Consider the following 27,969-nt stretch of genomic DNA (forward strand, 5'->3'; position numbering starts at 1 on the left):
CAGCCCCACGGGACAGGACAGGTTCTCTCCATAGGCTCAGCTTTTGAAATTCACAAGGCGCATTTTGCACCTGGCTATCGGCCACTTGCGACCAAGTGAAGATGCCCAGGGGCCAGGATGGTGTCTGACGTCTCCACCATCTGGAGGTGCATCCCTGGGGATCATTGGACGATGATTGTTTTCACGCACCAGCAACACATCCTGTATAATTCTATCTGTTACGTTTTATCTGCACAATCAGAACGAATTTCAGGAACCAAAAAGTCGCATTGAAAAACAAGACTTTAAGAGACATTTGGCCCAACAATGGCAACTAGGCAGTTTCGTTTTGGCAACTGTAACCCTGGTTTAAGGAGCCACTTGGCACCTACTGTAGCTTATATATATACATATCAGAAACGCAGATATATATATATAAGCTAAGGTAGGTGCCAAATTGCTCCTTAAACCAGGGTTACAGTCGCCAAAACGAAACGCCTACGGTAGTTTACTGTACTGAGTTCTGAGTGAAACTTAATTGGATACCACCCTCAGAACAAACCCTTTCGCTGTCAGCAGGTAGGGCCAACCATTGGACTAGCAAGCCATCCTGTAGAATTCTATCCGTGATATTTTATCTGCCCAAGGAGAACGGATTTCAGGAAGCAGGAAGCTGTGTTGAAAAATACAACTTTCCAGTAGCCAAAATGGCAACTAACCCTGGTTTAAGGAGCCATTCGGCATCTAGCTTTCGAGTTTCTAACACTGCCTAGGCTCCACCTGGCCTGCCATAAGGCTCCCTCTTCAAACCAACCCTACTCATATTCGCAACTCGACTTCTCGGTCCCCGGGAGATGACGATGGAGGAGCTTTGGCCGGACCCGACTGGAGCTGCAAACCTCCTGTGAGGGAGCTTAGCACACCCACCAGAGACTTACGTTGGGAGACGGCTCCAGCATGTTATCACCATGCCAGCCAGAGATGGGCACGAAGGGAACGGTCGCTGGGTTGTAGCCGATCTTCTTGATGTAGGCGCTGACTTCCTTGACGATCTCATCGTAGCGCTTCTCGCTGTACGGTGGCTCCGTGGAGTCCATCTTGTTTATGCCCACGATGAGCTGCTTGACGCCCAGGGTGTACGCCAGGAGGGCGTGCTCACGGGTCTGGCCGTTTTTGGAGATGCCGGCTTCGAACTCGCCTACCCCAGCAGCCACAATCAAGACGGCACAGTCAGCCTGCAGGGAAACAAGGCACAGACTCGCTTAGGAGCTGCTTGCAAAGATGCACCCACAGCTCAAGCGCTCCTAATGCCACGTCTGCCGTTTTGGTACCGTCATTTTCGCATGACGGTTTGCAAAACGTTACAGGAGAATTTCCCCCATTCAGTTTCTCTCCATTTCTCATTTCTTTCCCCCAATCTTAAGTTCCACATCAGCTTGCAATTTCTTTAAGAAGTCCTCGGGAAACTTTTATCAGCGTTTTGTAAAATAAGATTTAAAAATACCGTAGTACCAAGCATTTTAGTGCAAACGTCTCCCAATATGCACATTTTTTGCCAAGCAATATACAGTGGTACCTTGGTTTTCGAACGCTGACAAACATTTCGGTTTCTGAACGCCGTAAACCCAGAAGTAAATGCTTTGGTTTTTTAACTCGCCTCGAAAGCCAAAAGGGCCACGTGGCTTCCGTATTGAGTTTTCCATATTTATTGAGGCTTCCATACTGAGTTTTTGAACGTTTCGGAACTCGAACGGTGTTCCAGAACAGATTACGTTTGAAAACCAAGGTAACCACTGTATTGCATTTTTAAGTACATTTCCCATTTCTGAGCACTGTACAGGCAGTGACCAATTTGCACCGATTTGTGTGTAACTGACGCACAACCCGTACTCGGGGCCCCTTTTGGAAGAAAGCAGAGCTGGGCCAGAACGAGGTGGGTTTTTTGCACTCTGCCGAAATGTGTGGGAGCCAGGAACAGAACCCCAGGGCATAAGGGTCGCCACCTGTACATAAAAACTATCCATAAAAAATGGAACAATAAAACATTAAAAATTCATCACAAAACCAAACTAAAGGCCTTAAGACGCCTGCTGGAATAAGAATGTCTTTGTCATTTGCTGGAAGTTCAACAAGGAGGGGGCCTGCCTAATCTCAGGTGGGAGGGAGTTCCACAAGCCGCAGCTCACTATACTGAATGCATAGCCAAGTTAATATACAGTGGTACCTCGACTTACGAAGGCATTCTTCGTAAGTCGAATTCTTTGGTTGCCGAAGCGTCTGTTTTGCGTCTGCGCGAAGTGCGATTTTGCACTTCTGCGCAGGCGCAGAATGCATGCGCGGCAAAAAGACTTCCGGGTTTGCCGACTTTGGAAGTCGAAACCTTCGGAAGTCGAGTCATTCGGATGTCGAGGTACCACTGTACTATTTAATAAAGCAGATGGGGCGGGGAGAGCCACTTGGAGGAAAAGGTGGAATATAACCGCAAAAAGTAAATAAAGCATGTGTCTTGGGATAGCCAACATCCCACATCACCCCCCCCCCCCGAGATTTCCTAAACAAAACAGGTACACATTGGGCTCCTAATATCCCATCTTCCCTTCCAATATTGTAACGCAACAAAGTTCTACGAACTGTTGGCTCGACACCTGAAAACTGATAGTGCCATCTGCTCCTATAAATAGTTGATGGTTCCTTTAGGGAGTTTGTCCTTTTTTCTTTCTTTTTTACTCCCAAGAAGGCAGGAGGAGAGAGCACGCTCCAAATGCATTTTCAAGAATTTCAACGGCCCCTTTCAAATGCGCAAAGCATGATAGCTTTGCCATTTGGCCAGCCAGAGTGCAAAGCTAGCCAGGGTTCCTGGGACTTCCATTTTAAAAAATCCAGGTCACACAGTTCTGCTGGCAGGGACCCATCCAGGAAAAAAAGGATGTTGGCGCTTTGCTGGTGCTCAGGGAATGGCCAAAAGGTGCCCCCTGCCCTGCGAGGAACAGCCTCCCCTTTCTCACCTGCGAAGTCCCCGTGATCATGTTCTTGATGAAATCCCGGTGCCCGGGGGCATCAATGATGGTGATGTAGTACTTGGTGGTCTCGAACTTCCACAGAGAGATGTCGATGGTGATCCCTCGCTCACGCTCAGCCTTCAGCTTGTCCAGCACCCAGGCGTACTTGAAGGAGCCTTTCCCCATCTAACAGGTTGGGAAAAGAGGGAAAAAATTTTTGTAAGGGCTTTAGCTCAATTAGTTAAGAGCATGGTGCTGATAATGCCAAGGTTGCAGGTTCAATCCCCATATGGGACAACGGCATATTCCTGCATTGCAGGGGGTTGGACTAGATGATCTTCAGGGCTCCCTCCCAACTCTAAAATTCTATGATTCTTTGAAAAATCCAAGTGTAATTTATTATTATTATTATTATTGTTATTATTATTATTCCCCGACCATCTGACTGGGTTGCCCCAGCCACTCTGGGTGGCTTCCAACATATATAAAAACATAATAAAACATTACACATTAAAAGGCTTTCCTATACAGAGAATGCTGTTGATGTTGTGATTTATGGGGGAGAGGGGAGCGAACAGTCTCTATATGATGCCCCAAACCCCTTCCAATTCTTGGCCTCCTGTTAAATCAAATCAAATCAATAACCTTTATTAGGCATGACAAGTTCAGAAGCATCAGAACAAAATTATGAATAAAACATTCGCATTATAAACTTCATGAAATAAAATACATATTAATTGAATTAATATTTCAGAATATATCAATTTTCAATTAGCATCCCCTGGTCCTCTCCAATTCCTTCCAATTCTTGGCCTCCTGTTATCTGTGGGGGTTTGAATGTACAGTCAAACCTCGGTTCCCGAACACCTCTGTTTGGAACATTTTGGCCCATGAACGCCAATAACCTGGAAGTTACTGGTCCGATTTTTGAATGAATGGCTTCCGAGCTGTGTTTTTCTTTTCTTCCCCCCCCCCCCATTGACTTTGCAGCCAGCCCACTGATCCTTGGGACGGATTAAGTTTGAAAACTGAGGTTCCGCTGCATGAGAGAGAGCAAGCTTGGCAAATTGGTCCCTGGGCCTAGGCGGTGGTTATGGCTGATTTTTTTCAAGCACCACAATTAAGGAGGGGCTTTTTAAATAATAAACAACAACAACAACAATTTGTTATTTATACCCCACCCAACTGGCTGGGTTTCCCCAGCCACTCTTTTTTCTCGCCTGAACTTGCCAAAACGCATTTCGAGCACCTCTGCGCCATTGCCATTCTAGGATAACAAGGGAGGCATTCATGGAGAGATCCTATTTTTCTAGAAAAACGGAAGTGCTTAAGAGGAGGTGCAGGAATCTAGTCCATCCTCCTCTTCTCGCAGTGACCAACCAGATGCCTAAGGGAAGCCTGTGTGATGACTATAGAATACTTCCTCCGCTGATGGCAGTCTACCTCTGCAGTCTCTCTAGCTGCTGAGCCATCAAAACCTCTTCCGACCTTTGAACCGACCACCTGGGAATGCTGTCAAGTGCTTTCACCGGCAGGATCCGTTCATGGTGAGCGAGAACCTACAGGGTCCCGAGCAGTAACCACCCAGTCAAAGGCCGGGTTAGGATGTCCATGTGTCCTGCTTTGCAAAGGACAGCCCTCTATCTGAAGGTTTCCCCCTCTTTTTTCAAGCTGTAGGGTCAGAGTCTGTTTGCAAGATTAAAAACAAACAAACAACTTAAGAAGGGACAGCCAGGGGCTTTGAGGGTTCCCATCAAGGAGTTAGTTCTCTGGCCCCCACCACCATCACCATGAACCATAATCTTGAGGTCCCCAGCTTTCATTTTTAAAAAATCCTAAATTTCTAGCATCTGCGGATTCTGGTTTGTTTGTTTTTTGGTTTTTTTGGAATCTGCGGATTCTGAGAGATGAGGGGAAATGGACAAGCATTTCTTTTCTCATCATTATTTGTAGAGATGGAAATAACTAGCCTTCTGCATTTCCCACCGCTTGGAAAAATTCCTGCAAACACCCAAAATTATTCACCTGGAGAGCAGCTCAAGCAGGTATACAGGTTACCTGGCTCAGTCCTTCCCACTATGATGAGCTGTGCTGCACCTCCATTTAAATCTTATCAGTGCTTTCCAAATTCACATCCACACATATAAATTAGCATGTGCACACCTGTGCTTTAGTGATGACTTTCCTCTTTTTTGGGCAACAGGTGAGGCTGCTGCTGCTGCTAACCAGCTGCACCAAGGCTGGGCAGCTACAGGAAATGTCGGTCCAAGCCACATGTTAAAACGACACAATCAGCTCAAGACAATGCACAATAAAATACAGGTTTAAACACACACACACAAAAAAAAAAGCAGACTTATTTAAAGCAACGATACAGAATAGGCAGTGACGGCAGAGACTCATTCACTCGTCTGGGAAAGCCTGTTGGAACAAAAATATCTTCAGTTGTTTTTGGAAAGTGCAGAGAATGGGAATCTGTCGTATTGGGACAGGAATGCCATTCCACAGAATATGGTCAGTAGTAACACTAAAAAGCCCTGCTTCTAGTTATTGCAATTGCTAGTGTCTAAGTGAGCAGAATAGACTTCTTTAAAGTTTTAAGTCTTATATATATATATATATATATATATATATATATATATATATATTTGTTAAATTTGTTTTGCAACCTAAAATACTCATTTAAACTTCCTTAACATATCAAGGACGTCCCTTCTCCTCTTTCCATGGTTCATTTTGCATATCATAAATCCCTGCATATTTTACAAAAACTAAACCATTCATTATTCCATTACTGCATCCATCAAAACTTATTTACACTGCTGAATTTATCTTAATGCTGCCAAGGTTTTCAGGTGTACACAGTTTCCCCCCATGTATTCAATAAACGTTTTCCAATCTTCTCTAAACGTATGTTCTTCTTGTTCTCTAATTCTCTATGTTAAGTCTACAAGCTGTGCATATTCTGTCAGCTTAAGTTGCAATTAAATTACCTCGCTTTTCCATTTGGGGGCTAACAAAACACGGGCCGCAGTAGCATACATAAATAACCTTTTATGACACCTGGGAATTTCCGTCTGAATTATCCCCAACCAAAAGGACTCTGTTTCTTTTGGGAAAGGACTTTTGAACTTTCCCCCCCAATCATTATGTATCATTTCCCAATACTCTTTTACCCTTTTACAAGTCCACCACGTGTGAAAGTACATTCCCCTCAACTTCTTTGCATCTCCACCACTTATCTGATTCAGTCTTATACATCTAATAATAATAATAATAATAATAATAATAATGTATTATTTATACCCCGCCCATCTGGCTGGGTTTCCCCAGCCACTCTGGGCGGCTTCCAACAGAAATATTAAAATACACTAATTTCTTAAAGATTAAAAGCTTCCCTAAGAGGGCTGCCTTCAGATGTCCTCTAAAAGTCTGGTAGTTGTTTTTCTTTTTGAGAAGGCCCTCTGCCTGGTTCCCTGCAACTTGGCTTCTTGCAACGAGGGAACCGCCAGAAGGCCTTCAGCACTGGACCTCAGTGTCCGGGCAGAGCGATGGAGGTGGAGACGCTCCTTCAGGTATACTGGACCTTAGCAAGCCTTAAGTCTTAAATCCTTGATAAATATATTGCAACACAAAATGTTAAGTAGATGTCTCACACTACTTCTGAGGCTGTCCCCAGGGAGCATAATGGGCCTGTTAGGAGCTAGAGAATTGCAGAGTTGGAAGGTACCCCCAAAGGTCCTCTAGTCCAACCCCCCGCAATGCAGGAAACTCAGCTAAAGCATCCGCGACAGATGGCCGTCTAACCTCTGCTTAAAAACCTCCAGCGGAGGAAAGAGGCTGGAGGTGGAGTTATTCTGTAGCCGTGATAAGAGTCCCTGAGACAGGAATCACACCATATCCGATTAATTAATAAAACTTGCTTTGTTCTCCTAAATCGGACGCCTGTCAACTTTGAGGAATAACCTGCCCAGTTTTCCTGCTGTAGTTAGGCCAGAAAGCTGATTCCTTCCAGTCCAAAACTTCCCTATAGTCCAACTCTCTACGTATATGTTCTGTAGGGTTTTATTTCTACAGAGCTTGGAGAGCAATTTGATCCTGCAATTTATACATCTTCTAAATATTCTGCACCCCAAGCAATCACAACTCCGTGCTCAGGAACCAGGGTGAATCATACACTCTGAAAAACATTTGCACACATTTGCTTATTTTCCATAAATTATTATTCTCTGCCCTCTGCAGCACAACACACAACACCTGTTTAACTATCTCGCATTTGGACCAGAATGCCAGAAAGTGGACTTCAAGGTCATTAATCATTTTATTACATAAACAACAGCAACAACCCGGGCACTGTATACGCCAGAGCAACTAACTGAACCTTGAAGAATCAAACCAGAATAAACCAACATTATTGGCTTGGGAGTGCAACCTTGATTCTGAATACATAGCATCCATAATAATAATAATAATAAAACTTTTGCTCAGGGAGTTGCTGGAATTAATCTGTTCCGTGGATTTAGCAGACCCAGTGCGACAGGTGGGCAGGGAAGGACAGATCCTGACCTGCAATTAACAAGGGTTTTCCTACCAGAGAAGCACCATGACCCTCATCCCACCCTGTACAACCCAATAACGATGATTTATCAAGATGACTCATCAGCCCATCCAGATCCCGCAGCCGTCAAAATTGGTACATTCCAGCTGAAAAAAGGACCGCGCAGAAACTTGCTGCATCATGCTATGAGTGTATGACAAGCCTCTATTTAGCAAAATGCCTTTGCTCCTCTTTTCATCTGCCTATATTCGATTACCCGCAGAGATCGTGGGCCAAAAGAGGAAGAAAAAGGCCGTATTTTCTAGCTTAGCACAGTAACGGCTCTGTTGCAGAACTTGATACGTCTTGAATTGGCTGGGCAGAAGGAGAAGTCATATTGTTTAAGGCCACAAAGGATGGGTTTCTGTTTTTAAAGAGAAAGCCTTCTGAATGGCTACTATCTTCTGTCCCATAAGTCAAAGGACCCTCTTCCAGTATGCCAGCTCTCTAAAACAAAACAAAACCCTAGTTAAGCAGCACCTTTGAAAAATCTTATTAGAGCCAGACTCCATTTCCTACCAAAGCAATTGCATGGAAAGGAATACCCTCGCCACACACTGCCTTGCATCAGAAAATGGAGGCTTGACAGCACAGAGTCAATTGGCTATTAATAGCAGTTTTACGTCCCTCTGCATATTTCTGCCGTGCCAGCGAAGGTGGCACAAGGCTTGCCCGGCTGATTCAAAGAAACGGCAGCTTATTTTAGAAGATAGCAGACCTCACTGCGTCTCGGCAGCTGCTACGGATCTCTTGCAAAGCTGCAGGGTCTAGATAGAGCTGTTTGCTTAGATAATGATGGGGGGCAGACGACTGTTGGCAGCAGTGGCGAGGCGACCACATCTAACGTGTTTTCAAAGCTCCGGCCTCCGTTTTTGTATTTTTAAGTATCTGGACCTCATGATGGCACGTTTAAACCTCGTGGCAAAAAAGAAAAAGTCAGAGACAATCCTCGGTCCAAAATCATCTTGTGAATATATTCTCATAGTTTATCTGTTCTATTAATTAAAACATAAATCCTGAGCTCTCTTTTATTTGGACAACTAACATTTCATGTCAGAGAAATCCCGTTAGATTTTTAAAAATTATCAGCTGGCAAAAAAATTAAATTGAAACCTTTGCCCCTCAAATAGTTTAACTGGGGCGGGGGCTAATGAAACCAGCCCAAATGGGAACTCTTAAAATGTTTCCAAAAGATGCTCAAATCGACTTTGAAGCATCTCCAAAGAAAGAATGTGCCATAGGTGAGAGGATATGCTCCCCATATAGAGAAAGGCTTGAGATAATCATGAACCAATTGTCCCTGCCCTTGTTAGGTCGCCAGACATATCAGAACCCCACACTTATGATAAAGGGATTATATTGAATAAGCATGAAAGCACCGTACGAAAAAGTTGTAATAGTTAAATGGAGAGAGTGCTTGGCGTGGATGTAAACAACCAAGGTGGGTGTACTGAGAATGCAGCAATGAGAAGGGCTGATATAAACACACACAAAATGGAACAATAGCTCAGGAAAGTGCTTTTTGACATTTGTGCATTTGTTCAGGGACCAAAGGCAGTTTGCAGCTGATCTATGGGCCTATCAGACATTAAGGAATCTGCCCTTGGACATAATATGCCCATTATATTTGAGGGATCAGGCAAGAAGGTGTCATTAAAAGAGAATTTACTGTGATCCCTCTCTTGGTTCTTATACAAGGAGTCGCGATATGCTGCTGTGGGCAGTTATTAACTGGCATCGTCATGAAATGGCGTCGCTCTTTCCTAAAGAGGAATTATTATTATTTTGGCCTCCTTGGTGCATAACTAGCCATTGCAAAAGCAGGACAAAAAGAAACAAGGCCTGTTCATAAACATGTTGTCATTCCGCTTCCAAAACACATGCATCAATAAATAACCATGCAACAACACGGGAAAGTATTCTATGATCCACTTAAAATATGCAAAGGGCTAGACTTTCCACATGCTGGTCTATTCTGCATAATTTATTCTTCTTCTGGGAAGGAACAGGGACATTGGTCCCTGAGCTCTGGAGGATGTCTCAAACCACTCCATCTAACCACTAAGATTTTTGCAATGCATTGCTACCCACTTATTTCAATGCCTGTCTTAAGGGCTGGAAACTTGCCAAGTTGTTGTAACGAAGAAGAAAAAACACAGCTGAATTTTGTTGAATTTACAGCTCACCATCAAGCTCCATTCTTGCACGGTGCAAGCACAGATTAGTGATCTGCTTTGTTTTGATGGTCGCCTCCCTATTTGTTACCCGCAAAGGTAGGAAATAGATGGGAAGGGGGGTGCAGGGACGAGCGGGGAACGAGCTTCCTGCAGTACCCTCACCATCTAGGTGCAAATCAGGGCAAAAAGTGCCCTCTTTTCCACCAATCCCTGCCCCACAGACAAACACCTTGCCTTTGGGGATCCCGATCTCTTGCTTGCCCCTACAGCTCATGTAACCCAGCAGGCAATTTATAGTTCTAACTGCGACTGGCCTTACAATAACCTTGCAAGGTAGGCCAATTGAGCCTCGCACGGTTTACATTTTTTTACTAGAGGCCCCCATGATCGACCAAAGAACTGTAAATTTATAGCACAGGAGTGCATAGTCAGGAACTCAAGCGGCAGCCATGCAAATGGCGTTGGGACCACAACTCCCATCAGGGCAACCTTTACCTATTTTTTTTGCAAGAACTTCGGCAACCAGCAAGCAATAGGAATTTGGTCAGGACGGTGTCCCCGATAGTCCGTGCGCTGCACCCCCCCCTGCCCAAACCTGAGATTCACCTAAGTTATTAATTATGATTATTTATATAGCACTATGAACAGGCACGGGACCCAGGTGGCGCTGTGGGTTAAACCACTGAGCCTAGGGCTTGCTGATCAGAAGGTCGGCGGTTCGAATCCCTGTGACGGGGTGAGCTCCCGTTGCTTGGTCCCAGCTCCTGCCAACCTAGCAGTTCGAAAGCACGTCAAAATGCAAGTAGATAAATAGGAACAGCTACAGCGGGAAGGTAAACGGCGTTTCCATGTGCTGCTCTGGTTCGCCAGAAGCGGCTTTGTCATGCTGGCCACATGACCTGGAAGCTGTACGCCGGCTCCCTCGGCCAATAATGCGAGATGAGCGCGCAACCCCAGAGTCGGTCACGACTGGACCTAATGGTCAGGGGTCCCTTTACCTTATGAACAGGCACAGCATTCTACCAAGTATGAGGACAGAGGTGTTAGCAGCCCAAGAAGCAGTCACAGAATAGCAGAAATGCAGAGTTGGAAGGGAACCCAAGGGGCATCTAGTCCAACCCCCTGCAATGCAGGACACTCAGCTAAAGCATCCATTACAGATGGCCATCCAACCTCCGCTTAAACAGACAAACAGCTCTGCTTAAAAACCTCCAAGGGAGGAGAGTCCACAGCCTCCCGAGGGAGGCCGCTCTACTGTCGAACAGCTCTTACTGTCAGAAAGTTCATCCTGATGTTTAGTCAGAGTCAGACCACTGGTCCATCTACCTCAGTATTGTCTACCCTGGCAGGCAGAGTCTCTCTAGAGTTTCAGGTTGGGAGCCTTTCTGGAGATGCCGAGGACTGGAGCTTCTGAATGCCGAGCAAATGCTCTACCACTGAGCTAGCACCCTTCCTAAGAAGCTGCTTTATATTGACTCCAACCAAAGATCCATCTGACTCAATATTGTCTGTCTACACAGGCTGGCAGCAGCTCCAATTTCAACGTGAAGTTGACACTGGGGAAGGCAACAGAAGAGGGGTGAAAGAAATGGAGGAATGGGTAAACAGGGTAAGAAGATGAATTTGTTCCAGTTGCATGAGCCGGCAGAGGGTGGGGAGAATTAAGGGAAGCAGGCATCTCCTTTCCTGGTTTAAGCCCAGAAATAGGACACACAAGCTGAGGATGCTCAGTTAACAACCACCACTCTTGGGTGGTCTGTCTTACCATTCCATCCCCATTTCCTCCATGGAAGGAAGACAACTCCCTTCCCATCCGTTCTGCCTTGCCTCCTTGGAAAATATAGGAAGGGGGAAGAGCAGGGCAGAGGGTAATTCCTTCTCATTGACCCCCCCCCCTCCTCCTGGAGAAGGGAGGGGGAGACTAGGTAGAGAAGTGGAGAAGATTCAGAAGGAGATTTCCTTCTTCCCTCGTTTCATCTCTCCTCTCCTCCCCTACAATCCCTCACTTGCTGTTCCCATTTTAAAGATGCCATCACTGAGGCTAAAATGACATCACAATTTATTCGTGGGCTCAGATCAAACGCTAACTCCCTTCCTTCCTTCAGGTATCTGAAGAAGTGTGCATGCACACGAAAGCTCATACCAAAATAAAAACTTAGTTGGTCTTTAAGGTGCTACTGAAGGAATTTTTTTATTTCCCTTCCTTCCCGTTGGCTACAGAACATCGCCAACGGATAAAAGATGCTACTTTTGGCATCTTTAAAATGGGAACAGCAAGTGAGGGATTGTAGGGGAGGAGAGGAGAGATGAAACGAGGGAAGAAGGAAATCTCCTTCTGAATCTTCTCCAAAACGGAAGGAGTCCATTGATAAAGGAATCAGCGAAACTCGAACATATCCACATAACCTGTTTCTTGAGCATCGGTCTTCAACGATTTGCACTTAAGTCAGCGGAGGGAGGTTTTATGACGCTGGCTGTTTACTGAGTATTCATTCTGAATTGAAGCTCAATTCCCAGCATCTTCAGGTGGGGCTGCGAAAACAGACTTCCGACTCAAAACCTGGAGAGCTGCTTTAAGTCATTGTGTAGACAATACTGACCTAGGTAGACTAAATGGGCTGACTCCTAGCACCCTAAACATACCACCTACTAGAGAATTATCAAGCAACCATGTTGGTCCGTTGGGAAGGGAACCCAAAACTTGGGAGAGAGCAATTTGTGGTTCCTTTATGAAGACCAAGGTGGAAGTCCCGATGTTCTAGACAAGCTTTTAGTTTTCCAGAGCTGTTTTTTAAGACTGGATGTTAAGCAAAGCAATATAAAGAGGGTCAGGGGAGAGGAAAAGGTGGGTGCAATGGAACAAGTCAAGGAGGGTGCTTTGTTTATAAGAAGTGGCCATCTCTCCATCTGAGGGTTGTGCAAGAGAGCTCGTTGCATGCCCAGGGTCCAAGGTATGCTTTTTATGAAAGCAGAAAAAAGAGTGCAGCGGATACCAGTCTAGCCAAGTAACTAGACAGCTAAGACCCTCGATTCTTGGGTATCAGAAAACAGCCAGCGTTGTGAAATGGTTCAGGGTGTTGCACCCTGGGAGACCAGGGTTCAACTCCGCTCTCAGCCATGCACTTCACTGGGTGATCGCGAGACAGCCTAGCCTACCTCAAAGGGGTGTTATGAAGACAAAGTGGAGTGAGGGAGGATCATATAAGCTGCCTTGAGCAACTTGGGGGCAGGAAGCCGGATATTAAGGTAATAACTAATAACAAAATACAGATTCAGTCAACTGGAGCTGGTTCTGACATTATTCTGTTAAAGGTTCCTCGCCATTCCCACCCCCCACCCCCACGGGAAAATGAGTTTGAGATCTCCTACAGAATTTTCAGTACATCTGGAGTTCTCTAGGCTCTTCTGGCTTAAATCTGAAGTGTGGCTATGCCCTAATTCAGACTATACAGGCCCATATTTATTTGGCACAGCTACGAAAGATTGTAACAGGCTCTGTCTCCTGAGCCTCTTGCCCTCAAAGAACAGCTGAGCCTAAGACAGAGATGGGGACCAGATATTTCCGGGGATTGCTGTACCTCAGTGGAACAGGATCTGCTTCTCATTCAGAAGGTCCTTGGTTCAAATCCTGGCATCTCCTGGCAGAGCTGGGAAAGAACCCCTGCCTCAAGCCCTAAACAATACTGATCGAAACAGACAAGGTATTTATTCGGCACGAGTTGTTCCTAAGTTGCTTGACTACATCCACAACATCCTTTAACAGTCATGGCTTCCCTCAAGGAATCCTGAGAAATGTAGCGGCACACGGCGCTGGGAACTATAGCTCTGTAGAGGATGTCCTAACCACCCTCAGCAACCATAACAGGCAACACCAGGAATGTGCAACACAGCAACTCTGGGCATGTGCATTCCCCTCTCCGATGAGCAACTACAGTCCACTCTCTCTAAAGTAACGGCAGTCAGAATTTCCGGATCAGGGAGCGCGATAGCAGGCACAGGTCACTGCCCCAGAACTGAGTTGGCGATCTGTTGATTGCTAAGGGTGCTGGGAATTGTAGTTCTGTATATGGGTAAACTACAGTTCCCAGGATTCTTGTGGAGGGAGGTGTCCCTAGATGAGCGTTTTAGTTCAAGATCAGGGTCCGACTGGTTACCACATTAAAGGAAAGGGGGGAATTATATTGGAAAGCAACCTCGCAGGCTTCTCCCTCGCTCTCAGCAGTGCATTGCTGCTATTTCATCCTTTTAACTGGCAATGCCGGAGATTGAAATTAGGGGATTCTGAACCCAAAGCACACGGTCTATACTACTGAGCACCGAGATGACACATTGTGCTGTGTTATTGGGAAAGTTAATCAGGGCGTAGGTGGAGAGCAGTGATTGGAAGATTCTACATTTCAGCAGAGAGCTAAAGTTAAACCTTCTGGGCTTTTCCACCACTATGATTACGGTCACACTCTGTGCAGAATCTCATGGCTTCATTCCCCCCCCCAAAAAAATCCCCTAGTCTGTATAGGTGCAAAAATAAGTTTGAAAGTAAGAGGGGGTGGGGGATCTGATTTGGAACTACCCCTCCCTCAAACAGAATGAATCATTAAAAAAGTAAATGTACATTAAATGTAAATTAAATGTACATTAAATTATGCAAAATAATTTTGCAAATCGGCACAATTCACAATTTTGCTGCTTTTTGGTGCAAAGTTGAGGTTTCCTAGGTGAAGTTTTCCCCTTCATTATGATGATGATGATGATGATTTAAGAGTTGAGGTTCATTACTACTACTACTACTACTACTACTACTACTACTACTACTACTATTATATATACATTATTATCACAAGCATTAACCTCAGAAAAAAACAAACCTGGTTTCCAACCTACATTGCTCACGCAAAGGGGTCCTGGGACCACAAACTGAAATGTCATCAACACAAATGCGCTACATGTGCAGGTGTGGCCGGGTAGCAACACCAAAGGAAGATGGGGGGGCGGTTTACTGTTGCGGGGGCTTTCCATTGCCACCCCCTTCCCTGTTTGGGCCTATCTTGTTCGGATAACAAATCGGAAAGCTGCGAGGGGAGGCAGGCCAGGAAAATAGATTGTGGTGTCGTGGTGGAAGTCAGAAAGGGAACCTATGAAAAAGCACAGGAGACAATACATAGCAAATATTCTTCTAGGCGTGGGAAGCGGCAGTCGGCGGCTGCTCCTATTCCATCTCGTACTCAAGTTCCAGAGAGAGAAAAGGGAAGGGCAAACTTGAAGGTCAAATTGTACGCATGTGTGTGCCTTTCGAGCCTTACCTCCGCGGCTTCCTTCTCAAATTTCTCAATGGTCCTTTTGTCGATGCCCCCACATTTGTAGATGAGGTGGCCGGTGGTGGTGGATTTCCCGGAATCCACGTGTCCAATGACAACAATGTTGATATGGGTCTTCTCCTTCCCCATCTTTCCTCTCCTCGGGATTTGTGATCGGCAGGCCGGAGGGATGGAGAGCTCAGCAGCGGCTGTGACCGGAGGCGAGGCTGCAAAGAACAGTGCAAAAGAGGAGGCGATAAAGAGTGTCGCCAGGAGCAACAGGAGCACAACACAACAGCCAGACACGCAACTGCCACAGAGCCTTTTCCAGCCCCGAGGTGTGGGTGGGTGGGTGTGTATTTTTGCGTCTTTGTCTGGGGATTCCTGTCGCAAAGTTAAGCCTGTGCTTTAGCCATCAGATCTTTCGCTGGATAAACAGCAGGCAGAATGTAGGCCAGACAGGAGGAGGATTTTCTGTCTGCCATGGGAGAAATCCGCCCCGACTCTAGCTGGGAAAGGAACCCCTGTTTGGTTTTGGTTTTTTCCTTCTGGGTCCACCCCACTGACACCAGCGGCAACCCCAGTTGCGCAGCAAGCCAGAGATTCCTGCGCAACCTCCTTCTCACCCCAAAATTGCCTTTTTAAGAACTGGTAGCCTCTCCTAAAAACGCCTTTCCCAAATAAGCTATGTTTGGTTCCACCACGCTTGTGCACAAAGTATGCTTTCATTCCCACACACCCCAAGGTATATAATAATTGCAAGAACCCCTTCATTGCACCTAATCTCGTGGACTACGCTTTCCTAAGCAACGGAAAGCAGAGAGGTTTTCCTCCATACGGGCATTCAGATCCACCTTAGGAAATTTCCCAGTAAGCTCATCTTCAGGAAGGACAATATGGTGCCCACAAATGGAAAGAGCCAGAAATAGCTGTTCAGTGCGCTTCCCTGGAGCGGCTAAACTGGAATCTGGCTGTGCATGGAAGGATCAAGCAATAAGGGGGGGGGGGGAGAGAGCTCAGCTTTCCCCCATAACACCAAGATGTAGCAGAGAGACAGATCTGGAAATCTTAGGTGAATAGAAGACCGGGGGGGGGGGGCTCTGCGTTTTCAGCTTTTGAAACATTTTCACAAAGCTGCGCTGCATCATCCCAAAATAGAAAATAAATAAAAGCCTGGTTTTCAGACACTCTTGCTCCTATGGTGGTTCTTTAAAGGGGGGGGGGTTTGAAATCCACCTGCCTCTCTTGCTGTAGCAAAACGTACCCCAAATGCTCAGGGAGGAGGGGTTATAATTTGAGAATATGGACTCTTGACGCTTGCAAAGCAGGCTCTGCAAATCGCACACCCTCAGCTCGCCCAAGTTGCAAAATGTATCTCAGTGCAAAAGCCACCCATATCTGGTTCTAGAAGCCTCTATGTACATGCAGTGTAAAACCCCTGCCATTTTCTGCTGCTCATTTCTGTCAAGCTTAGCACGGATATTTTATACTGTATATCTCCCGCTTTTGGGTTGTGGTGGGGTCGGGGGAAAGGGGGTGTATCTCAAGGTTGTCCCTGCCACTCTTTTGACACACGCCACCCACATGAGGGATTTGATCAGCTAGGAAGGCATGCAACTCTCGGCCACTTCATCCCCCCACCCCACCCCCACCCGCCTTTTGCAAGGGGTTATTTTTAAAACCGAATGACCCAACCTATCTCAGATCCCCTGCGGAGCTAAAAACGCCGCGCAAATCCCGGCAGAGCTAAAACGAAATAAATTCTGAGAAAACGCAATGCAAACCTGCTGCACCCCCCCTTTTTCCCCTTTCGTTATTCCCAACACACACCTCTCCCAACGACAACAAAACCCACCTAATTTTCAAAAAAAATCTAGGGTAATTATTATCATGATTATATTTGCAAATCATATTATCTGGCCAGGGGATATGGTGGCAAGGTCAACCGGTGCGACGCAGGGAAGGTTTTTGCACCGCTCTCCAAGCCCCCACCTTGTTCCCCCACCTCTAAAAAAAGGGGGGGTTCAATTTCTAAATGCGAAGAAGGCCTTAAATGTGTAGGAGGGAGGGGGGGTGTCGACACAAGATAATAAAACCGGGCGGGGGGGGGGGACGGCGGGTTGGAATGACAGTGCAAGTTAGCGAGATGCTTGGAAGTAAGACAGAAAACAGGATCCGGGCCCCACCAAAGCAAACCCCCCCCCCCCACACACACAGAGGAGTCCGATCCACAGGCCGGTTCTGCCGGAACGCTCGCTTGGGTCGCGGATGCTCCTGGCCAGCTTAATTGCCTTAGGGGTCTCGCGCCCTGGAACCCGCGCGCGCGCTCGCGCTCTCCCGGACCCGCTTCCACAATATCACCTGCGCCACTTGAGGGGGGTGGAGATCGGGGTTTGGGGGGGCGGGGGGGAATGACAGATAAGAGACAGAGACGATTCCAAAACAGGAGATTGCAACGGGGAAGGGTTGGGTGGGAAAGCGCAATTTGCAAAGAGCCGCCGCCGCCTCGCCAAACAAATAAAACGCCCGTTATTATTTCTCTTCCTTTGCAAAAAAAAAAAAGCACAGCATTTTTTGCAAAACGTTTAAAGCACCAACATTCCCCGCCCCAAGCTTCAGTGTTTTTTTTAAAAAAGGCTGCAGCCCACACTTTCCTCGCTGCACCTGTTCCAGCCCCCTCCCCATTTTTGCAAAGATATCCCCCTCCCCCAAAAATATAAATAAATAAAAATGGAGGGAGGGGGGTTGCAAATAATGGTGCGTTGTCCTTCGGCAGCAAGCAAGTTTTCAAGACGCTCTTACCGGCAGCTGTGGTCTCAGACAGCAGAGGCTGCCAGCTTCGGCTCGGGCGGCTTTATTTCCCCGGGAGGGGGTCCACCTATTGACGGCGACGGCGCAATGCAGTCACCCCCCCTCCCTCCTCCGTCGGCTGCTGCTGCTCTTCCCCCCTCCCCTCCGCACTACAGCATTGCGGTACAGAGCCGGAGAAGGGAGAGGGCGGAGGGTGGTGGATGGAGGAAAAAGGAGGAGGAGGGATGAGAGAGAAGAGGCTGCGTGCGGGGCAGGGAGGAGGGGATGCAGCAGGTGGAAGGATGGATGGATGGAGAAAGAGAGAAAGAAAAAGGGGGAGGGAGGGAGGGGAGAGAAATAAATGGGGGAACAGGGCGTGATATGAAGCCGCGTTAGGACGCGCCGCTAGTTTATGATTCATCCCCGTCACCATTGCTTATTATTTATCTGGTTGGTGATGTTTGTTTCCTTAGCTTCCATTTAGGAATCGCTCCCCAGGAAATCTCTCAAAGCGATTTTACGGCAACAAAGCCATTCCATAGAACATATATGAAAATAAGCACAATCCCACACGCGGCAACAATTCAAAATGATTTCATACAGGAAAGCTTAGCTATGGAAACAAACACAATTCCATGTGTAGCCAGAATTCAAAATGATTACGTGTAGGAAAACAATGCAAAACACACACACATGGACACAAACAATTATAATCAATGCCATTCGTGCAAACAATTCAAAACCATTTCATATGTAAAAAACATGTTCAATAAAAATACAGACTGGAACAGAGGTTATAGTGGTACTCTCCCACGAAGCTGAATGTTGGATGGTTCAGGACAGACAAAATAAAGAGCAAAAAGTGAATAGCTCAGTCCATAGAGCAGAAGGCCCATAATCTCAGGGCCGTGAGTTCGAGCCCCACATTGGGCAAGAAGATTCCTGCACTGCAGGGGGTTGGACTAGATGACCCTAGGGGAACCCTTTCATCTTGACAATTCTATTATTCTAAGTACTTTTTCCTCTGTGAAGCATGTAGAATTCACGAGAGAGGAGGGGGCAGTGATGGTGACCAACTTGGATGGCTTTTAAAGAAAGGATTGGATAAATTCATGGAGGAGGAGGCTACGAACCACAAGGCTGTGTGTTCTTTTTCCTTCACTGCTGGAGGCCTGGTATGCCTCTGAACAGCAGTTGCTTTGAACCCAGGGCCTTCCTTCTGCATACAGGACAGGTGCACCTCCACTGAGCTATGGCCCTCTCCCAACATATTCAGTTTCTCCAACCTTTCCTTATAGGGCTAGTTTCCCATAGAACCTGACCGCCTTCATTGCCCTTCCCTGAACTCATTCCAACTTGTCTATAGTCTTCTCAGAGAGCAGAACTTGGTTAGGTTGTTGGACTAATCTGACTGTAAACTTTGGTTCTATTCATTCAGCCTAAATTTGCATTAACCTTTTCCCCCCCCCTTTTTTTGCAGTTGCCTCTGGCCAATGACTCGCGTTCCGCTTCTAATCAGCAGAACCACATATGAAAGACTAAGGGTAGAGATCTTTCCAGATTATTTTCACATAAGGAACAGGTGACATACACATATGAAGAATTTAAATCGGGGTGGTCAACACAGCACAGTCAAAATAGATCACAACTCCCATAATCCTGAACCATTTGCTATGGTGACTTGGTCTAACGAGAGTTTCCACCCAGCAATGTCTGAAGGACTCCATAAAGACTAAGGACTATCCCTGACTCAGATCAATTCAATGGCATGTGGATTCATTTTTACAATGTTTGGTTTGTAATTACAGTCATACAAAACATTTATCCTCCCCCCAAAAAATCTGGGTTTCACTGAATTGCTTGGCCATATTATATTCAGTGTCTTAGATATACTAACACTGAACTCATTTTTAATAAAACAGCAACAGCTCAGTCAGTAGAGCGCGAGGCTCTTCATCTCAGGGTCGTGGGTTTGAGTCCCACGTTGGACAAGAGATTCCTGCATTTGCAGGGGGTTGGACTAGATGACCCCCGAGGCACCTTCCAATTCTACAATTCTAGGATTCTACGCTATTGTGGTGAGCTAACAGCAGGCTGTGCGGGGGATCTCAAAGTCTGCAGAGGCACAAAAAATGTTGAGGGAATAATGAATTTAAAATTAATCACAGAGAGACAGAGCAAAGCATGTTTACTGACCACAATTTCCAAAGTGGTTTAGCAATCGACCCCTCTTCCCAGGGAACTCTGAGAATTGTAGCTCTGTGAGGGGAATAGAGTGTCTCCTAAGAGCTTGCAGCACCCTGAAGAAACTACACTTCCCATAATGCTTTGGGGGGAGCCATGCCTGCTTAGTCATATGACACTGATTTATGTCTAGGTTCAGCCCATTAAATCATTTTCATAGTGCCATCATTGTAGCTGGTGCTTTAAAGAGCAGAATAATAATAATAATAATAATATGAATATGAATAATGGGAAGGGTGCCGGACTGGGGTTCACCCTCTTTGAGCTCACAATTTAAATAGAACTGGAACAAAAATGTTTCTCAAATTGAAAATCCAGCATCATTTCCCAATTTGGCCTGAAAGCCAGGGGGACCATGTTTTTTGGATTGTGTTTTTGAACGCCACCTTTGAGAAATAGTGATACACTTTTTGAAAACATTTAATATCTTAGTCCTGAATCGTACAGAACTCTTGCGCATATTTTTTAAAAAATGAGCTAGTTGGTACTCAGACCAGACTCGGTGAAGTTAATGGACATTACTAACTCAGGTGCAGGGACCCAGGTGGCGCTGTGGTTAAACCACTGAGCCTAGGGCTTGCTGATCAGAAGGTCAGCGGTTCGAATCCCTGTGACGGGGTGAGCTCCCGTTGCTTGGTCCCAGCTCCTGCCAACCTAGCAGTTCGAAAGCACATCAAAATGCAAGTAGATAAATAGGAACCGCTACAGCGGGAAGGTAAACGGCGTTTCCATGTGCTGCTCTGGTTTGCCAGAAGCGGCTTTGTCATGCTGGCCACATGACCTGGAAGCTATACGCCGGCTCCCTCGGCCAATAATGCGAGATGAGCGCGCAACCCCAGAGTCGGTCACGACTGGACCTAATGGTCAGGGGTCCCTTTACCTTTTAACTCAGGTGCACTAATTTCAGTGGGTCTACTCTGAGTGCAACAACACCTCCGAAAATCCAGTATTATCTGTAACCAGGAATGTTGACATTTTTATTCAGATTTGGAAAACATTAAAAAAAAAGAAACACATCTTAGTGAGTATCGTTGTTCTCTGCTTCTGGATATATATGCAAACACACCTGTTAAATGTATGTACAAAAGAGCCCAAGGGAAAACATTGGACTGGTAAGCAGAAGTTTAAACACACGCGTTGTCCAGGATCGCTAGCAGGACTGAATCAGACCTACACAGCCGTTCCTCTTGTTTTAACAATGAAACTCTGCCTGACAGGCAGCCTTGACAGTGCTATAAATAGCAGAGAACACAGTTAAAATGCAGCCCTCAGACCAGATTAATCTGGACCGGTTTTAGCTGTGTGATATGCTTTCCTTTTTAATCAAATGTTTCTGGATCATTCATGCATGTGCTGGCCCACCCCAAGCCCGTCGAGTCAGTCTTCAACGTTATTTTTAGCATACCCTCATCTCTGCCCTTCTCTGTCTGGTGCTGGGCAGTTCCACGGGGCAGCTGCTACAGAGAGCACTGGAGTCTTGTTGTTTTTATGTTGCTACAGAAATGCACATTGTGAGATTGCCGGAGAGAAGAAAAGGATCGACTTCTTGCTCTCTTCATCCCTGACCATCCTGACTGGTGAAAGCCAGCCAGGAGGGGTTGACCAGGTGGGTCCAGGGTATGATGAACGCATCTTCCTGCGGGGGAGATGGACTTGATGACCCTTGGGGTCCCTTCCAACTCTACAATTCTACGATTCCTGTGCTGGCTGCCCTTAAATGGGCAGTCGTGTACCCACTTCCGAGGACTTTATAACAATTACCACCTGGTCACAAATGTCCCTTGATTGAGTAAGGTGGCGAAGAGGGCAGTGAGCGAGCTCTTCCGGGAGTTCCTGGAGGATATAGATTACCTGGGCTCGTTTCCATCTGGGTTCAGGTTCAGTTTGGGGACTGAATCAGCCTTGGTCACCCTAGTGCATGGGTAGGCAAACTAAAGCCCGTGGGCCGGATCCAGCCCAATCGCCTTCTAAATTCGGCACACGGACGGTCCGGGTATCAGCGTGTTTTTACATGAGTAGAATGTGTCCTTTTATTTAAAATGCATCTCTGGGTTATTTGTGGGGCATAGGAATTCGTTCTTTTTTTCTTTTTTCCCCAAAATATACTCCGGCCGCCCACAAGGTCTGAGAGACAGTAGACCGGCCCCCTGCTGAAAAATTTTGCTGACCCCTGCCCTAGTGGGTGACCTGTATCGAGAGTGGGACATGGTATCCTCTTGGACTGGGTTTGTGGGATGGGTATCAGGAGCCCTGTTTTATAGCGGTTCCACTCCTACCTAGAGGGTCAAGTACAGTACTCTCTCGTGGCAAATCTTTAAAAATGTAGTGTTGGTACTAACCTTTAAAGCCCTAAATGGCCTCAGTCCAGTATACCTGAAGGAGCATCTCCACCCCCATTGTTCTGCCCGGACACTGAGGTCCAGTACCGAGGGCCTTCTGGGGTTCCCTCACTGCGAGAAGCCAAGTTTCAGGGAACCAGGCAGAGGGCCTTCTCGGTAGTGGCGCCCGCCCTGTGGAATGCCCTACCATCAGATGTCAAAGAGAAAAACAGCTACCAGATTTTTAGAAGACATCTGAAGGCAGCCCTGTTTAGGGAGGCTTTTAATGTTTAATCGATTATTTTATTTTTCTGTTGGAAGCCACCCAGAGTGGCTGGGGAAACCCAGCCAGATGGGTGGAGTATAAATAATAAAAAGTTGTTGTTGTTGTTGTTGTTGTTGTTGTTGTTTAAACACTGACAACTGGGAAACACTGACCTGTGAGTGCTCCAGTTGGAGAACAGCCTTTACCAAAGGTGTTGTGGGCTTTGAAAATGCTCGAACTCAGGATTGAAAGGGAGAAACGTGCTAAGAGGAAGGCACGCTTGGCAAATCCACACCATGATCAACTCTCGCTGGGAAACCGATGTCCCCATTGTGGAAGGACGTGTGAATCCAGAATTGGCCTCCACAGTCACTTACGGACCCACTGTTAAAACCGTGTTTATGGAAGACAATCTTACTCAGCTATGAGTGATAGATTGCCAAAGAAGAAGAAGAAGAAGAAGAAGAAGAAGAAGAAGAAGAAGAAGAAGAAGAAGAAGAAGAAGAAGAAGAAGAAGAAGAGGGTCATGTCCAGAGAATATCATCACAGAATCATATAATTATAGATTTGGGACCCCTAGGGTCATCTATGGGTAAGATCTATGGGTAAATCTCTATGGGTAAGACGCCCCTGATTGTGGCTTCTTTCCAGAGGTCTTCTGGCTGATCCTAGTTCCGCTACTACTCTATTCCGAACTTGGAAAGTGTAATGCTGGTGGTCAACAAAAGAGGTTTAAAGACTGTCTCAAGGCAAATCTTAAAAAAAAGAAGTAGTATAAACACCGACAACTGGGAAACACTGGCCTGCAAGCGCTCCAGTTGGAGAACAGCCTTTACCAAAGGTGTCATGGGCTTTGAAGACACTCGAACTCAGGACGCAAGGGAGAAACGTGCTAAGAGGAAGGCACGCTTGGCAAATCCACACCGTGATCAACTCCTGCCCGGAAACCAATGTCCCCACTGTGGAAGGACGTGTGGCTCCAGAATTGGCCTCCACAGTCACTTACGGACCCATTGTTAAAATCGTGTTTATGGAAGACAATCTTACTCAGATACGAATGATCGCCGAAGAAGAAGAAGAATGCAAATGACACACACACACACACCCAAGAATCATGGGAGCTGTAGTTTGTTAAGGGTATTTGGAATTGTAGTTCATGTGGGGGGGGGAATAACACTTCCCAGGATTCTTTGGGGAAAGCCATGTGTTCCCAAGTTCCCAGGTCCAACCCCTAGTATCTATGTATCACTATCCTAGCTTGGACCCCATTGCTTTTATGTAGACCTACTGTATTGGCCTGAATATAAGCCTCACTCCGCCCCCCCCCCCAAATTCTGACCGTGAAAAGTTAAAGTGTGGCTTAAATTCGCTAAAATTACAAAAATGGGCTTTGACGATATCACTGCTGAAACAGACAGTAAAATGGAACAAAGAAGAAGTTCTGTTGCCGATTTGCGAGCTTGAGACTGTTCATTTGCCATTTGCGAGCTTGAGTTCCTGCGGAATTGTAGCAATTGTAGAGCGATTTGCGATTTTTGCAATTGTACAGTGAGTTTTGTGGGCTTGCAAGATCAAAGGCTTACATTGGCTCAGAGCTACAATTCTACCAACCGCAGCGATTTTCAGTTTGTAACCCAATTTTAAGGTAGCAGCTTATATTTGGGTATTGTCTTCCCCCCCCCTTGAATTTTAAAGGTGCGGCTTCTTTGTAGGTACAGCTTATATTCGGGCCAATACGGTACGTTGGACTCCAGAAATCTAGGGGTGGAGTTCATTGTCCACAAGTGCTATGGGAGGGGAAGCAGAGAGGGGAATTCTGGAATATTTGGAGTGGCTGAAATCTCTGTGCTTTGCTGATGCCCTCGAACTGGAGTCAGGGATTTAAAAATAAACCCTGATGTGGAAGGGACAGCCAGGAAAAGTCGAGGCAGCTGGGTGCTATATTTAATGCTGGCGGCCTCGCCCCTGTCAAGTTACCTTGTCGTTCCTGCAGGGTGTTTTAAACTGCAGGGAAAGCTTCATTCATGAAGCTCAGCCCCAGTGTAAGGTGCTGAAATTTCTGACCCCAATCGTGCAAAGACACGATTGCGTTTGTTTACTATTTGATTCATAATATCTTATGGAAACCACTTTGTGAGGGAAACTGCACTAAAGGGACCTCGGAACATGTGGGTGGCTGAGAAGGATCACGATTATCAACCGTCTGGAAACCAAGCTTAATGAGGAACGGTTGAAGGAGCTGTGTAGGTTTAGCCTGGAAAAGAGGAGATATGATTGTTGTTGTTTAGTCGTGTCCTTGGAGGTTTTTAAACAGAGGTTGGGTGGTCATCTGTCATGGATGTTTTAGATGAGATTCCTGCATTGCAGGGGGCTGGACTAGATGACTCTCGGGGTCTCTTCCAATTCTACAATTCTATGATTCTATGACATATGACTTTGTTGGGCTGATTTATGCAGATCTAGGCTGCAATCCTACCCATTTATCTGGGAGTAAGCCCCATTGAACTCAATGGGGCAGGTAGTTCTGAATACACATGTACTGTATAGGATTAGGGCCATTAGGCTGTCAACAAAGTACTTGACTAGCAGGACAATCCTAAACATGATTCCGTTTTGTTTAAAAATATATCTGCTGGTTTTTGCAGATATTTTCCCTCTTTTTATCGTACATTGCCTGCAGCCAATTGTGTAGAAGGTGATTATTAGATGATAGATTAACAGATGGGCAGGAAGCCCCGATGTGTAGGTGCCGCCACAGCAAAAGATGAACGAAGCTTACTCCCGAATAAGTGCGTTGCTCATGATAAATCAGCTTAGATCGCATTAATTTGGTGGCACATCTAAGAAGAACCAATACATGCTGTTGGATCTTGTAACTATCAAAGCCACAGTCCTCAAGCTTCACAGACAAAGAGCCCTGCTATGGAGTGTGTGCCTGTGTGTCAGTTAAGATCCGCCAAAACACGGGATCGTTTGTTTTTCTTTCTTTCTTTCTTGTCTGAATCTTGCAGGCAACAATTTACTTTACTTTGACGTGTCTCTCTGCTTTTCAGACGCACAGATGATGTGAATCTGAGCAGAGAGAGAGAGAGAGAGAGAGAGAGAGAGAGAGAGAGAGAGAGAATACTCTCCCGCCTTCTCCCCCCCCCCCCAGGTATGCTGTTGCAATCAGATGAAATTCAGCTGCTTCCTGTTCCTGACATGATGTAATCCCATCTTCCCCAAACAGACTCTCTCTTTCTGCACTTTAATACCTCACAGCTTGAACCTGTAGGATAAAACCCATTTACAACATCACTCCGCCTCAGCAAACACTGCATTTGTCCTTGCTGTAGAACTGCTACCATTTCATAGAATTGTAGTGTTGGGAGGGACCCCGAGGGTCATCTAGTCCAGCCCCCTGCAATGCAGGAATCTCAGCTAAAGCATCCGGGACAGGTGGCCATCCAACCTGTGCTTAAAAACCTCCAAGGAAGGAGAGTCCACCACCTCCCAGGGGAGTCCATTCCACAGTCCAACGGGTCTTTATTTTCAGATAGTTCTTCGTGATATTTAGTCGGAATCTTCTTTCTGGTAGCTGCTACTGGTTCGAGTCCTGCCCTTTGATTCACCTCAGAGCACCTGGAGAAGCCAGAAGCTATGTGTGATGCAGCAGCTTAAAAAGCCAATGCTATTCTGGGCTGCATCAATAGGAGTATAGCATCTAGATCTAGGGAAGTAATAGTACCACTGTATTCTGCTCTGGTCAGACCTCACCTGGAATACTGTGTCCAGTTCTGGGCACCACAGTTCAAGAAGGATACTGACAAGCTGGAACGTGTCCAGAAGAGGGCAACCAAAATGGTCAAAGGCCTGGAAACAATGCCTTATGAGGAACGGCTTAGGGAGTTGGGTATGTTTAGCCTGGAGAAGAGAAGATTAAGGGGTGATATGATAGCCATGTTCAAATATATGAAAGGATGTCATATGGAGGAGGGAGAAAGATTGTTTTCTGCTGCTCCAGAGAAGCGGACACGGAGCAATGGATTCAAACTTCAAGAAAGAAGATTCCACCTAAACATTAGGAAGAACTTCCTGACAGTAAGAGCTGTTTGGCAGTGGAATTTGCTACCAAGGTGTATGGTGGAGTCTCCTTCTTTGGAGGTCTTTAAGCAGAGGCTTGACAGGCATATGTCAAGAATGCTTTGATGGTGTTTCCTGCTTGGCAGGGGGTTGGACTGGATGGCCCTTGTGGTCTCTTCCAATTCTATGATTCTAAATGATTTGGTATCTCTGTTTTGTTAGCCGATTTAATAAATATATGCTTTTTGGTGCTTAACCATATCACAGGGTGACCTTGGGCCAGCCACTTCATCTCAGCCTAACCTGCCTCACAGGGCTGTTGCAGAGGATTAAATGAGGTCAGGGAGAGCCACGAGCTCCTTGGGAGGAAAAGGTAAATAAGTAAAAATAAAATAAATAAATGTATTGAACACACACACACACACAATCTTTTCCTGCATTCCAGGGGGTTGGACTAGATGACCCTCGGGTCCCTTCCAACTCCACATTCTATGATCCTGTGAAATATACATAAGTATAACTGTTAGAAAATGCCAATGGCTTCATCAGTTTGCTTGGCGTCTTTGCAAAGCAGCGATGCTGCTCAGTGTCTCCATGGCAACCAGCTGCATCCCTGAGCAACCACTCTCGCTGGGATTCCTGCTACCTATTATTGTCAAGCCACATCACAGAAATGGAGCCATCAGAGAGGAAGGAACAGTGTTTTGGAACCTGTCCCAGGTCCACAAGTGACCACTTCTTAGCGCAAAGAACTGAAGGCTCAAAGAGGCGAGGGGAACTGGGCCCATGAGGCAAACATCCTCTGAGCACCTTGGAAACTCTAGAGAAAACATACTGCGAATTAAAGTGTTGATGCTGATATATTACCCATCCTTTACCATAATGCCCCAAGAAGGGTCACAGTAATTAAAATTACATTTTAAAAATCAGTTTAAGTATTCAGTACAGTTATTATAGCAGGGCTGGGGGCATGTGCCCCCGTGCCCCCTCCAACTTTACTGTGTCATCAGCTTTTGTAGACAACTAACCGTAGATTATGCATTGCAAACTGGGGCAGCTGTTTTGCATCCTGCTACCAAGGGAATTTGATTGACACTAAGGTATTGCATTCTAATTTTAAATAATAAGAAATGGTTCGGTTTTTGCATTTCCCATCCTGAGACCTCTGGGTGAGCAGCTGGTTATAAATGTCAGAATGAATGGATGGGTAGTTTTTAAGGCGGCACAAAGATCTTAGTTGCTGC

General features: G+C 46.1%; 1 protein-coding gene across 1 annotated transcript in view; it reads right to left on the reverse strand.

The window, feature by feature from the left end:
• EEF1A2 (eukaryotic translation elongation factor 1 alpha 2) overlaps positions 1-17,875 on the reverse strand; it is a 31,834-nt gene extending 13,959 nt beyond the window's left edge. Inside the window, exons 1-4 of the mRNA XM_035122625.3 lie at positions 17,849-17,875; positions 15,053-15,273; positions 2,985-3,164; positions 918-1,214 (exon numbers count right to left, since the gene is read on the reverse strand). Of these exons, the coding sequence (XP_034978516.1) occupies positions 918-1,214; positions 2,985-3,164; positions 15,053-15,196 (621 nt within the window). The 5' untranslated portion in view covers positions 15,197-15,273; positions 17,849-17,875. The remainder of the gene's footprint in view (positions 1-917; positions 1,215-2,984; positions 3,165-15,052; positions 15,274-17,848) is intronic.
• Positions 17,876-27,969: the final 10,094 nt, after the last annotated feature.

This window comes from Zootoca vivipara, chromosome 7 (assembly GCF_965207765.1).
Source record: "Zootoca vivipara chromosome 7, rZooViv2.hap1.1, whole genome shotgun sequence".
NCBI lineage: Eukaryota > Metazoa > Chordata > Lepidosauria > Squamata > Lacertidae > Zootoca > Zootoca vivipara.